Raw genomic sequence first — 15,258 nt, 5'->3', positions numbered from 1 at the left:
CGGTACTTTGCTAGTATATTACTTGTAGTATTTTTGGTATTACTTTTCATTATTTTGCATTCGGTAAATTAGGAGAACTTTTGATTACCGCCAAAAGTGGCCACTTTTGGCGGTAATCAAAAGTTCTCTAGAATAATGAACAGTTAGAATAGTGAAAAGTAATACCAAAAATACTACAAGTAATATACTAGCAAAGTGCCGAGCTAGATTTTTTAAATTTGATCTGGTTAAGGAGTAAAAAAATAAAATGTTCGGTGGCGCTAGTTTCGGTGGTGTAGGCCTCTTAATGGACGCTGATAAAAGTAGAAAGCGATAGTCTATATTTAATACAAAGCTTGTTTAACAAGACTTTCGAGTATTTAAAAGCAATAATGAATCTTACCTCTTTCGACATAAAGTTCAAATTCCCTGATACTTGTATTGAAATGAAAGTTTACTTCAAGACACTATTCCTATTTTGTAAAATATAGCTGTATATTCTGTGCTCAGTTTTATTTTTATATCATAGGGTAAGTGTCCACAACTCTAGTGGTGTAAGATTTTTTAGAATTCTAGAATATTCTATAGCTATTAGGTATTTGAGATTCTTCGTAGTCATATGTAAAGTGTGACGTCAACGATGTTTATCATGTATTTTTATTTTTAATTAACAAACATGGATGTCTGTTGAGAATTGATGTATTAAAATATATTTTCTAGATATCTGCGTTTTTTTTTTTTATATTGAACCTTAAACACTGATTACTATTGCTATATGAATTGAAATATGTAGTTTGTTATCAATATCAGTAATTACTAATAATATAGTGTAATAATGACTTTACACAATGACACAATAATTATTATTTATCTCTATATGACTGTCGATTCAACATTAACATTTCATCATACAACACTGGGAAAGGCCATAAAAACAAACATTAAAGTATGAAAAATCTGATTTATTATCTGTATAGCAGTTCTTTTCACTGTACAAGTTGTCAGCGGGGTATGGCAACATCTCACAATCTCTGCGTTACTATCTGAACACTTTATGTACACTAAACCTTGTGAGAATTGTACGACGTACACGGCGCTACCTCACTCAATTTTACACGTATTTTGGAAACGAAACTACCGAAAAAAAAATCGTAAATGAAAAAACAAATATTTGTGCTATATATCAATCACATAAATGCATAGTCGGACTTAAAACTTTAATACTTTGGTATAGACTACCCTCATTTTTAACAATTTCATGGCGACAATCACGCTTGATCACAAACTCAAAAACAGAAACTAACCAATACAACGACGAAATGCATAAAAAAACTGACAAACAAGAAATGTACACTGAAAAACAACACCTTGTATATACAGGGTGTTACAAAGAGCACTTGATGTAAAACTGAGTGAGGCGTTCAGTGGGCTACGTGCGTTCAGTTGTCTCCTCTGCCCTTGAGGCGGTGGCTCGCAGGCAGTCACCGTGGGCCTTGTATTCTATGGGCACGGTTGCGGGCAGTTGGAGGATACGGCGTAGGGCGTCTCTCACCCGCCCCGCGGCGGCTATGTCAGATGCCGTCCGGTGCCAGACGGCTAGGTGGTCCTCCTGTATTTGATGTTAAAGTGTGTTATGAAGGATTTCTTTTTATGTTGTGAATGTAGGTAAGTATACTATAAGCAGGTTTTCTGATATGCTGTGTTAATTTGAAATCTAGGTCCTAGTGCCCTAGTAGTTCTTATAAACATTTCTTCACTTTCTCCTTAAGAACATTTCACAATTTATTTTTATTCAGTACACAGGTACAATTTGTTATCAACAATTATTAATTGAATTTTAAGATTATGATTTTTTAAGAACTGTGGCGGTCAGCTATTTGTTATTAATAATTGCTAAACTTAATTGTAAGCAATTTGTAACCACTTTGCATGGATATATTATTTAATAGACAAATAATAAGAAATATAGTAATTTGTCTGTAATAAAAATAAAAATTTGTATGGGTTGCCCAAACTTAAGTTCAACTCGCACACAAAATTCACCAACGATTATTATAGACTCACCTGAAAGCGAACAGAGAGCACAACCCCACAGAGCTCTGCGCCGACCATGAACTGTTCCCCCAGCATTGCCATACACAAATCCTCCCAGGCTCTACCAGTTTGCGACTTTCTTAGCCTCACCACCTGAAATTATGTTATTTGTATCTTTTACATTATAATAAAAAATATAAAGTACCATGAAATGTTTTTAGGGTAACATACGAAAAATAGTTTAGCAAAGTAGGTGGTATAGCATATCATCAAGAGAGAGCTTTGGCTTTCAAAAAGTCTTGTAAGTCAGTCTTCAACAGGTGGTTTTAAAATTGAAAACAACTTAACTTTAGTAATTAATTGAATCATTTTATTTTATTTACAATCACAAATTCAGTATTTTAAAACATCTAGTTTTACAATAAAAGTGGCTGAAAGATTAGTGTCTCTAAGCTTCCATCAATCAAATTGAATAAAATATTATTTAGTTTTTACAATAAAAATAAGATATATTTTTTTAACTTTTCCTTTAATAATTAACTTACCCATTTACCACCATTAACATTAGCTGGGTCCTCCCACATGGGTTTGATGCCCAGTTTGAACAGATGCAGGTCGGAGAGTGGCGGCAGCTCGTGGGGCCTCGCTAGGTGCGTGTACAGACCCCACCACTGTTCCACTGAACCAACACAACCTACCATTCTTAAAGCCTGGAACAAATGTTTAAATTATTTTAAACATGAAATTGTGCAATAGAAAATTGTTTAGAGGAATATTATTGTTGTTGTTTATTCATATGGTATGAAATCAAAATTAAATCTATGCAAGTTTAAGTTGTTTTTGTATCTACTTCTAAACTATTGGAAACATATCATTTATCAAGAAATATAACTTATCTATACAGGCAATAAAATAGTTTTTAGCTTTAATGCATTCCATTATTATGGGCATTGTTACATATCTTATATGAAAAAATCCCCGTTGTATTTAGTATATTTTTTAAGACTTATATTTTTAATAAGCACCCAAAATAAAATGATTATGTTTCTTAACCCATTGAGCACCGAGCGGCCCAATCAGACCACGACACAATAGATTTTCTATTGTGTCTGTGATTCCGGGGGCTGAGTTATTAAAGATTAATTTCATAAAACTCTGTATTTAATTTAATTAATAGAAATATGTGGATTGCCTAAAAGTTTAAATAGATGTTTAACATTTATGATATCCAAAGTTGATTGTTTCATGAAATTAACACAATCTTTAAGTTATTTACAAACAAGATAACTTCTACATTAATTTAAGTTTTAAAATAACGATACAATCCATAAAAAAAAGCCATAACAAATGTGTACATTGCAAGGCTTGGTTTAAAGGCCTTATGGTCAGTTTACCTGTCCATAACCAGTAGTTGTATTCGATAGCTCTCTGGCGGGCGGCCGCCTCGAGAACCACATCCAATAACTATATTCCAACTTATGCTCATTTGGGGGCACGTAAGGCTGCATAGGGTCATCTGGGTTCCTATCATCCTCCTCGTTGCCCCCGTGGTTTTGAAGTCCAATGTCACCAGCGCGTCGTTCAGGCACGTTTAAATTATAGAATTTGCACATTTTCCTTTCTGTCATGTTACGCCAGCAATAACATGATTCCTATAACGGCCTAACCTAGGACACGTTGCTCACTAGTTTAGGTTTCTATTATAAGGACTGTATTTATAAATTTAACTAATACAATTCGCAATATAATTATACTATTTTAGGAATTATTTAATTAACTTATTCTCTCAATTAATCATAATCAGCCTATTCCCTCTTTTTCCGTATTTAACCTTTTTCTTTCCGTCATCAAAATTCAAACTGTCAGATGACAGCATGGGAAAAATGATTTATGGGTGTCCCATTTAGGGACGTTCTATTATTATATTCATAATAGAAATGTAGTTTACTGTTAGTCGGTTTTTTAAATATTTGGAGTAAAAATGAAAAACTATATCATACATTAGTTTTTTTTAAAGTTTAGTTCGCGAACTGATTAAATATAAATTATATTTTTAAGCATACACGTATAAAAATAATATGTGTAAAATATTATAAGTTCTTTTTGTTATGTATAGTACATACTTATTTTAAATAATAAATATATTTAAATTATATTTCTATTATCATTATAAAACTATGTTAAAATAATAAAAAGTAATAGATCGAAGGAACTAGGTATTACGAAAATCGATTTTATAATTTTCATTAGGCATTTCTTTATGTCAAAAAAATGTCAGTACAAAACAAATCTAAATTGTCAAACCACATGTCAATGTCAAATAAATCAATTTTCGTCTCAACGAATTTATTTTAGCGCGATAAACAAAATCCTTAATCATTTTTGCCCTTTTTTGTGTTAAATTAAAAAGCGTACAAATTGTAAAATAGTGGAATAGAGACAGTGTATTTTTAATATAGATAGACCACAGAGAGATAGACTAATAGTTACGTAGTGGATTAGTGATTGTTTGCAGATTAAAGACTATATTATTTTACAAAACATGGCTAAAGCAGAATCGTGTCCGAGAAATAATGTAGATTGTTTGAATGTGGACTTTATGCGCTCCCTTGTAAAGCAATACTCTGAATTGGTAAGACAATCCTGTGTCCATAGTTGTAACTTTACAATTATTAAGAATAAACGCAGTATTCTTATTTAAATTCTACTTAAAATTCAATTTTATTCAACTGGTATCTATTTCAAATCATAATAATACGTAAGACGTTTGTTAAGTCACTAAAATATCCTTTTCCCACAGTCCTATTTTCTTATTGTATGTTATCACATACACATTTATTTTTCAGGGCCAATGGACGAGTGCGTTCTTCTGGGCAGATGCAGCTGCAGCTTCCAGTGGATTGGATACACCTAGTGGTGATGATATATGGCTGCTGGCCAGCACCTTGTTAGCAAAGGGGGAGCTGCATAGAGCAGCACACGCTATCACTTCAAGGGGATTACATACGTAATATTCTATTTACTTTTTCTATAGCTTAAGGCAAGAGATATTAAAGCAAATAGGTAGCATCTCTTGCCTTATGAAGTAATCAAAATGTGAAAACAACTGATAGACAGAGTATTTTACAGTGATAATGTAACATTCCAATCTCAGGAACTACTGGGCCATTTTTAAAAATTCTTTCGGTGTTAGATAGCACATTTATCAAGGAAGGCTAAGACCAACAGGAGCAGAGCACTGCGGGTAAAACCGCAGGGCACAGCTAGTGTAGACATAAACGCAGATTATAAAAATTTCAAACAACACCTAAATATACTTGTCTAATATACATATGCTGTAATTTCATTACACTATTTTTATATTAAGAAGTTTGAGTTATTTTAACTTTATAATGACATGTTGGACTTAACCATGGACTTATTTTTGCAGAAATCATTTATTATGCCTCGGAGTGGCGATGAGAGCTTTCATTACAGCCAAAGAACCATCTACAGCACTCAATCTCATGGAGGAGTGTTTTCCAGCACTATTGGAGCCCAGAAACATGGATCAAACTCACAATGTAGGTATACATGTAAATGTTTGAGGGCTGATTTTTCCAATTATTGGTTAAAACTTATTTGATAATTATCTTTAAAACCACCATTTGAAAAATATTTAACTTGACCATCTTTTGAAAAGTGCAGTTTTTATATTTTTATTTAATTTTTTGAGGAAAAGTCCCCCAAAACTATGTTGAACTTCAGTTAGTCTATTTCCTTGTTTAAATGGAAAATCTTTTTAATATTCTTGAACAATATCAGGATCACAATCATAATCAGTATATAATATAAATGTACCCAATAAATTCCATAAATCAATTAAAATGTATATTTCCAGAGAGCCCTTGCTGGAGTACTTGTATGGCAAGCAAAAGCACTGACATGCTTAGAAAGGCGAGAAGCTGCTATAGAAGCACTAACATCTGCCCTCCGAGCTGATGTAGCTTGCTTCGAAGCTTTGGATCTGTTGCTAGAACAACATGCGCTTACACCTAGTCAGGGTGAGTTAAAATTTATGGTTAATACCTCTATTCTAATGAAATTATGGATATAAAAGAGTATAATATATAACAGCTACACACTTTACGTATTGTAGTAACTCAGGCCCTGGAACCACAGACACAATAGAAAATCTTTTGTGTCTGGGACCGATCGGGCCGCTTGGGGCTCAATGGGTTAATAAAAGGATATTGAAGGAAGTAAATATCTTTATTGTTTTTGCTTTATAGTGAACGCAGTTGGCTGGTATATTCAACTTTTAGAGGCCTTCCATCTACAGACAGATAATTTATTCATTTTATCTAATACAATTTACTTTTAATGCTACTAAAAAGGAACATAGTAAAATAGACATTTTATACAAATTGCAAAGCAATGCGAATTTTATCTGTAAACCTGCATCTAAATAGTTGAGTTACTCAAAGGACTTGATTATAATACTACAGGCAAAAATGTAAAATTGTTAAATTTAATATATTCCAGAGAATGAACTAATAGAATCTCTGCCCATAAACAACCAACTGAACGCAGCGGAAGCGGCGTTGTTGCGAGTCGCGTATCGGGAGCGACTCTTGCGATACGCGCCTATTAAGAATACGCCGACAGAGGACGACAGCGTGAGTCAATTTTGTCTTTTATAGTTTTTAATTCTTTGTGATTATTATTTCTTTAGAGAGAAATATTTATTTGCTAAAAATAAGATGCTCGAGGCTAACAGAGATATTTTTAAAGTCTTTGTTTGATGGTAAAGTAATCTCTATCTATACTAGAAGAGTTTGTTTGTTTGTTTGAACGCGCTAATCTCAAGAACTACTGGTCTGATTTGAAAAATTCTTTCGGTGTTGGATAGCCCATTTATCGAGGAAGGCTATAGGCTATATATCATCACGCTAAGACCAACAGAAGCGGAGCCATGCGGGCGAAACCGTGGAGCGCAGTTAGTCGACTAATAAAATTGTCAAGTAGAGATTTAACTCCAATAATATGTGTTTAGTTTTGTTTTAATAAAAGTGACTTCAAAAATACACTAACTGGGTGTTATATCATTGTCTGTAGTCCCGCACGGTGGTCGAACTGGCCCGTGCCCGCAGTATAACCGGGCTAGAAGCTCGTGGGCGTCGTTTAGCCGCGTGTAGTGAATGGGAACAAGCGCTTTAAGTGTTAGACGACGCCGGGCCGTGGGCGTGTGCGGACGTGCGTGTAGCGTGTCTCGTGGAGCTCAATGAAAAATCTCTATTCAATGAAAATTTTGTCTATACCTAAAAATCAGTTCACAACTAACTAGGTTAAATACCACTATCATATTGGGATGCTAATGTTAGTGTTATATTTTGTATTAAAAAAAGTGACTTCAAAAATACACTAACTGGGTGCTATATTACTGTCTCTAGTCCCGCACGGTGGTCGAACTGGCCCGTGCTCGCAGTATAACCGGGCTAGAAGCGCGTGGGCGTCGTTTAGCCGCGTGCGGGGAGTGGGAACAAGCGCTCAAAGTGTTAGACGGCGCCGGGCCGTGGGCGTGTGCGGACGTGCGCGTCATCTTGCCGCGTGCGAGCACGGGAACAAGAGCTCAAACCGTTATATGTACATCTTAATAGAGTTTCACTGGAAATTTAGTCTATATTTCAAGAAAATTGTCAAAAAATCTGTAGACATCTAACTACTCATCTTGTTTGTAGTCCCGCACGGTGGTAGAACTGGCCCGTGCCCGCAGTATAACCGGGCTAGAAGCGCGTGGGCGTCGTTTAGCCGCGTGTGGGGAGTGGGAACAAGCGCTCAAAGTGTTAGACGGCGCCGGGCCGTGGGCGTGTGCGGACGTGCGTGTCGCGTGTCTCGTGGAGCTCAAGCGATCGGCCGAACTGTTCGCGTTCGCGCACACGCTCGTGGACGCGTACCCGCTTGTGTGGACCTCGTGGTTCGCGGTCGGATGCTATTATTATTTGATTGGTGAGTGTTTTAATATTATATTATGCTGAGTGAGAATTTCAATACTATAAAAATTGACAGGTTTTGTTACTGGATTTAACTTTAAAATGAAGAAATGAGTATGCTTAATTTAATACAAAATGAATTAAAAGTAATTTCCTCCAGTTTTAACATGTATGTTTTAAAAGTTATTTATTACAAATAAGCTCTGGCCAAAATAAGAAATATAAAAAAGTTACATATTTATAGTTTATACTTTGTACTGTAACCTCTCCATTGCATGCATTTAGATTACTTAAAGAAACACACAATTTACTTGTTCCACTTTTGTTTACTTTTATTTCAATTATTAGTTTTTGAAGTGAAACTTCTTAAGGTGCGTTGAGAGTAAAATTTCAAGGTCGCATCATGGCAAAGCCGTCTCGTTATGGACGATTTTGGTATCTTTGAATCTTGTTAGAGAAGTTTCACTTCTAACACGTGTGCTCGGCACACACGCTCTTTGTTATAAGAACTACGAAACGCTACGCTTACGTTACATCACCTTCAGGTTTATACCTAAAAATGTATTATTGAAGTTATACTTTTGGCGCGATGGATAAAAATGATGAGAGTGAATTATTTCGATGCGCGCGCACACCGACACCTAAATTTAACAGCATAAGGGTGTGATGAAAATTGATAACTATGTTGCAGGTTGTATATTCTAGTATTTTTTTCCATACGCCAAAGAAGTATAACTTCTAACGCGTGTACATAAGTACACACACTCTTTTTTCCACAAAACGCAGGTAAGAACGAGTTCGCCCGCCGCTACCTCAGCAAGGCGTGCTCGCTGGAGCCGAGCGCGGGCTGCGTGTGGCTCACGTACGGGCACAGCTTTGCGGCTGATAACGAACATGATCAGGCTATTGCGGCTTATTTTAAGGTATTAAATTATAACTATTTTACGTTTTATCTCTACACATAACTGGTAAATAGTTTATTGAAGTGAAAACTTCTTTACCGGCGTTGGGTATAAAATCTTAAACTCGCGTCAGGACACGTGGCCTGATCGAAAAAGCGTAAGACGGATGTTTTTTTTTTTTTTAGCCCTTATATTCCATGCGTAAGACGGACACCATTCTAAAATATCAAACATGCTGAACGTTAATAATCAAGTTTTCACTTCTGCCGGCACTCCCGCAGTGCAACCCGTCTTTTTTTTCTATATTTTTCCCCACTTCTTTCTGTTATACTTTTGTTCAAAGCATTCTGCAGTTTAATATTTAGTTTTGTTACATTCAAATGCTTTATAAATTTATTCGCGAGGCGGGATTCGAACTCGCGTCTTTTTGCCAATCCGGAGTAACGTCTAGCCTCTAGGCCTCGTGATGGATTTTTTCTATTCCTTAAAAGTCTCATTATTTCAGTTATTTCTTTGCTTTAGTCAGTATTAGAGGTTTTAATTCAAAAAATTGATTTGTTTAAGGCGAGTCAACTAATGCCGGGCAGTTATCTACCCCCGCTCTATGTTGGTGTGGAGTGTTCCTTACTCAATAACATTAACATGTGTGAACGGTTCTTAACAAGAGCGGCCATATTGCATAGCAATGCTGAAGTGAGTATTGTTGTTTTCAATTTTAATGAGTATTTACTATGCACTAGCTGTGCCCTGTGATTTTGTCCGCAATTCTCTGTTATAAATAAATATTTTCTCCTTCGTCTTCCTCAATAAATGGGCTATCGAACACTGAAATAATTTTTCAAATCGGACCTGTAGTTCCTGAGATTAGCGCGTTCAGACAAACAAACTCTTCAGCTTTATAATAATAGTATAGATATATGATATAGCTTTACAATTACATGGTGATAATATCGTTTTATTGCAAAAACTTTCATTTACACGATAATATTAGAACAACTACTTTTACATTATATTTGTGGTCCTTCGAACTGGATTCGCGATCCAACTATCATATAAAAGAAAAGTTAACTTTTCATCTCATTTCATGGTCCTTTAAGCCGGATTAGTTATTTACCTAAAATATTAATGACAAAATAGTTGCATCTTCAATTCAAATCATGGGTCCTTTGAACCGGTTTCGTTATTCTTCATATTCTACAATATTAATGAAAAATTATACTAACTTAAATTCAGGGCATAGTCCTTCGAGCGGGATTCGTTATTCATCAATAACGAATCGGATTTCAAAATTAATTAAATTTTAAATTCAACTCATGGTCCTTCGAGTCAGGTAGTTATTTGCTAACAATAAAAAATGTCTATAGAAATTACATATGGACCTTTGAGCCGGATCTGTAATTCACTTCACATAAAAAAAATATTCTATTTATTAATTTCCATAATGGCCCTATATAACATTTCGATGTTTTTTTTATCCACTTCCATTATTTACTTTTTGGTCCTTCGAGCCGGATCTATAATTTAATTTATTTTTCCTTTGAGCTGGATCCTTACACATTTCTATCTTTCTTTATATTATTTTTATATTTATATTATTTTTATTTATTTTGTTATCTACGTTTTTTATATTTACTAGTCCCCCGGCGAGACCGCAATGGACGACTCACAAGTGGACAAAAAGTGTCGTTGGGAGCGCATAAAGCGCTGCGTGACGAGCGCGGCCATCGCGCACGAGGCGGGCGCGGGGGCCTACGCCGCGGGGGACTGCGAGGCCGCCAGGGCCCTGTGGCTGCGGGCCCTGCACCTCGCGGGGCCCGCCGACCAGGTGCGTACAGTCTGCATAATAGTTCAGGATCCATCGCCCATTTTTGCAAGTGATTACTATCAAGCTAATTTTCCGTGAGTAGCTTTATTTTGATGAGACGCCCAATAATTTCCTGTACGAAACTCTCTATTGTGGTAGATAACAGAGGTAACAAGGATACAATTTTTTGATTTGATGTCTCTCAAATATTTATTACTAACTGAATTTTTTTTTTGTTCAATCTCAAGATAATTAAGTATCTAAATTATTCGAAAAAATATTTGTCCTACAAAATCTATAGTTTGATCAAAGAGTCCCCTCTATCCAATGTGTATCGATAACGAGGTCATCATAAATGATTACTAACCTGCTGATTTTTTTGTTTTCACTTAGTTAATGTTTATATAATTCAACAGACATATTGTCCTACAAATTGCGTAATAAATATTTGAGAACCATCAAATCAAAAAATTGTATCCTTGTTACCTCTGTTATCTACCACAATAGAGAGTTTCGTACAGGAAATTATTGGGCGTCTCACCAAAATAAAGCTATTCACGGAAAATTAGCTTGATAGTAGTCACTTGCAAAAATGGGCGATGGATCCTGAACTATAAGCGTGTTGTTAAAACTATATTGGTCTTACCATAAAACAATTTAAACACAGTCTAACTTTAAACCAGGGATCTGTCACTTTAATAGTTGTCTATAGGTAAACCAGAATCTGATGGCAATTAGGGAAATCAAAATTTTGAGTGTGCAACCCTGGGGAAAATGGACTGAACGATCTTGATACTGCTTATTTTTTAGTTGTTTTATATCATTAGTCACATTACATAAGTGGACAATACTGTACTTAATAATGAGATATCCACTTAATATTATGTAGGTACATACTTACATGTATAATATACATATTACTTTTACACAGGTAATACATATTATTATTTACATATACCTATATTTGTATGTTCATTATCATTATGCCATGTGAAAATATCGATGTTCTATCGATAGAAAACTAGACTGCTTATAATTTTTTATAAAATAAAATAAAAGTAAAATAAAACTATGTTTATTTTCGTAAGTATTAACAGATACACACATTATAAAATTGACTTGGACAGCTTGGACTTGACGAATAGCCGTATTGGAAACTCCTGTAATAAGTTTTCATAAAATTATATTCCAATCAACAAACAATATTATAGTTACCTACATATAATATTTTTTAATTAAAAGTATCAAAGCGGGTAAGTCCAATTTACCAATAAAATCTTCTAAATTGAAAATTGTGATGTGTTTGACCCTTCTTCATCAAATATTTTTCTATACACATTATAAACAACACCTCTTGCTTGTGATCACAGCGGCTTTTTCGACATTTTCGAAGATTTTTTAGACAAAATCCTAAAAATTATGTATCAACTGCAAAAAAGACAAATAATTTGACAACCAATTTGATAGTTGTCAAATAAGTTGCCACATGAAAATCTTTTATTTCTTAAATATAAATATGCCATCAGATTCTGGTAGACCTATATGTGAAATACGATAAAACCATATTAAATAGAACCCGCGGTTAAAGTTAAACTCTGTCTAAAGTTTTTTGTTACTAAACTTAATATTGTTACTTATATTAAATGTAAAAATTATGTTTTATGGTGGACCAAACCACAATAAATTATTAGCCACATTTTGACGTGCCACTTCCGGAGTGCTAATAATCTATCGACACATTTTTACTCATAATATCATTGGATACAACAGTGCAGTGTTGGATTTGTAGAGACATCTCGGTTTGAATCGCGCAAGCGAAATGTTTTCGTTATCGAGCTTATAACTTTCCAATATCATTAACTGGTCGAGAATCCTTCCTTTTTATTTTGAGAAATTTCACCTTCTTCCCTCCATATATTTTATACATAACACACTTATTTTTGTTTATTTCATTTTATTTCCACGTGTTTATAAATAACACAATTACATTTATTCGCAGCTTAAACCGTGTTGGGCGGCTACCCTCGATGCCATAGGGCACGCAGTCCGAGCACTGGGCTCCCCCAGCGAGGCGGCCACGTGGCACGCGCGAGCCCTAGCGCTCCGCCCCGCACGGGGGGCTTCGCTTGCGGCGCGGGGGCTCTGCCTCGCGCTATCTGGTCAAACTGCGCCTGCTGCTGATGCCTTACATGCGGCGTTGGCGAAGGAGCCAGATAATGTGGTAGCCGCTGCGTTGTTAGATGCGGTAGTGGAAAGATTGGATCTGCTTAATGGTAAGTTAGTAGCTTTTATAGTAGGAAGATAGTAGCTTTTAGTAGGTAAGTTAGAAGCTTTTAGTAGAAATTTTGCGTAATCGTACTACATGCGGAAGGAACCAGTTTAAAGCAGTTACAACTAATGGCTATAAACAACTGGTTTTGATGACCGTCAATCAATCAAACATTTTAACACTCGCACTAATTGACACCTTAAATTCATTAAAATATAGCCTATATCGTCCAGTAATAATGAAAGTTTAATTGTTCAAAAAATTTCAAGTTCGATCCAAAAGTTTAAGCGCTATTTCGCTAAAAAAATAAAAAAAATACGTGTGTCACTCGGGGACTGCCGCGGTTGCGCTATTGCATGCTATGCCTTCAAGCCACACCTCCGCCCGTCCGAGTGGGGAGCGTGAGGTTTTTCGTTACGCAATTTCCAGATTCGGTCCCCGCGCTCGAAGGCCCGCGATAGAAGCTATGCAATAGCTTAAAAACATTTCTCCCAATTACTTATTATATTCTCTCTTTACAACATACCCTTACCTCAAAAATTACAAAATGAAAATGTTACGTACTAAATTTATATACATTTTTCTTGCAGAGGAGGAAGTCCCCCAATTCCCGTTCCCCCCGGTGACTCTCTCCCTCCCCCCTCCCTCCACCCCGGTGGCCCTCACATCACAGCATGACGTCACCAACACATCCGATATGAGCATGAGCTTCGACTGATCTAATAAGACAAGAAAATTGAACTAGATGGCAACACTGAACGAGAAAAGGCAAGATGTGGCAAGACTGAAAGGATTTCATAGACAATTTATTCGTTTTTAGTGAAATTGTATTTAAGATAAACAGTGTTATTTGTGTGTACTAAGTGTAATTAAAAGGTCGGTAGTATTAACCTGTCCGTTAGATATTGGTGAAGCAAATTTTAATGTTCATAGCTCAGGCCCCGGAATCACAGATACAATAGAAAATCTATTGTATCGTGGACCGATCGGGCCGCTCGGGGCTCAATGGGTTAATATTGATCACTGAATCTATTATATACTTAACTACAATTATATAGACAAATTTGATGACTTAATTAGATTCTATTATATGCCAGTTTATTATTTTTGCCAAATATTCTCTTAATATTTACCAGCTGTTAAAAAAAACATTCAATGTATGTACTATGTATGTATAATATTTTACAGTTTTCTACTAACCAAAGCCGCTTCTTGTATACATTGTTTTTAGGGATACCGATATTTGTAATAAAATAACGGCGATACCGATACCGATACCGATATCGATGGCTTGGTAGAAAAATAAATAGTGAATTATGCATAAAAGTTACCAACATTTAACAGAGACTCAACTGTAAATCGTATTCTTTTATATAATAATGCCAAATATAAAAAAAGAAAACCATTTATTTTAGTATTATTATTTTACAAAGTCAGTTAAACTTTAAGTTATACACATACAATCAGTATCTAATAAAAGTTTACTATTGGTAGAGTTTTTTCAGAAAACAAAGTGCGCACGCGCGGGCGGCCTCCCGCATCGTTCATTGGGCGCGGTTTTTTGAATTGTTTGATATCGGTATCGGTGGTTTTATAATCGGCGATACCGATATATCGGTATCGGTATCGTTACATCCCTAATTGTTTTATATTTCAAAGAAACAAAGTAAATAAATCAATCATAGATTCAGTATTTGTATCAAGTCCTGATAACCTGTATTTTATATCATACTAGCGGTCCGCCCTGGCTTCGCCCTTGGTACATATTTACGTAAGCTCTCCATGAGAACCATCCTCGTACTCCAAGGAATATAATAAAAAAGAATTATCGAAATCGGTTCACCCATTCACGCGTGATGCCGTGACCAAGGACGTAAATAGGGGTTCATTTTTATTATAGAGATTATGGTTGTCTATGGTCATCATATAAATGTAATTCATAATTAAATGTAACTATCTAGTATAATATTCGAAATTGAATTTCGGATTACCTAACACAATCTCAATGTAAATGTTGTATATAAGTACCGTGTATTTGTATTAAGTATGCAATATACCTAAGGTTAAATCGAAAAGTGTAGTTTTATTTTTATCCTATATTCCTGTTTTTTTGAAGTTTATAATTCCATAATCATTCAAAATGCATTGAATCTTAATAAAACTTGTCAGTATTAAGATTTAAGACGCAATGATCAAAACTATTATATATAAACAAGTGCGTGTCACTATGTTTGTCCGCGATGGACTCCCAAAACTACTAAACTGATTTTTAATTTGACTTGCACCCCGGGTGCGGAT

General features: G+C 35.3%; 2 protein-coding genes across 2 annotated transcripts; one reads left to right on the top strand and one right to left on the bottom strand.

Moving 5' to 3' along the window:
• Positions 1-920: 920 nt before the first annotated feature.
• LOC123694946 (eukaryotic translation initiation factor 4E type 2) lies at positions 921-3,880 on the bottom strand. Its single transcript, XM_045640593.1, has 4 exons — positions 3,408-3,880; positions 2,559-2,723; positions 2,044-2,166; positions 921-1,588 (listed from the first exon to the last, which is right to left on the bottom strand). The coding sequence occupies exons 1-4, from the start codon at positions 3,639-3,641 to the stop codon at positions 1,409-1,411; spliced, it is 702 nt and encodes a 233-aa protein (XP_045496549.1). The 5' UTR covers positions 3,642-3,880; the 3' UTR covers positions 921-1,408.
• A 414-nt stretch (positions 3,881-4,294) lies between these two features.
• On the top strand, positions 4,295-15,035 carry LOC123694954 (cell division cycle protein 16 homolog). The gene is made up of 11 exons (XM_045640604.1): positions 4,295-4,645; positions 4,860-5,020; positions 5,444-5,576; positions 5,894-6,056; positions 6,538-6,671; positions 7,734-8,001; positions 8,772-8,908; positions 9,452-9,580; positions 10,524-10,712; positions 12,691-12,964; positions 13,551-15,035. The coding sequence occupies exons 1-11, from the start codon at positions 4,556-4,558 to the stop codon at positions 13,676-13,678; spliced, it is 1,806 nt and encodes a 601-aa protein (XP_045496560.1). The 5' UTR covers positions 4,295-4,555; the 3' UTR covers positions 13,679-15,035.
• Positions 15,036-15,258: the final 223 nt, after the last annotated feature.

Source organism: Colias croceus, chromosome 10 (assembly GCF_905220415.1).
Source record: "Colias croceus chromosome 10, ilColCroc2.1".
NCBI lineage: Eukaryota > Metazoa > Arthropoda > Insecta > Lepidoptera > Pieridae > Colias > Colias croceus.
The sequence above is the reverse complement of the archived record's forward strand: the minus strand, read 5'-3'. Positions and strand labels throughout refer to the sequence as shown.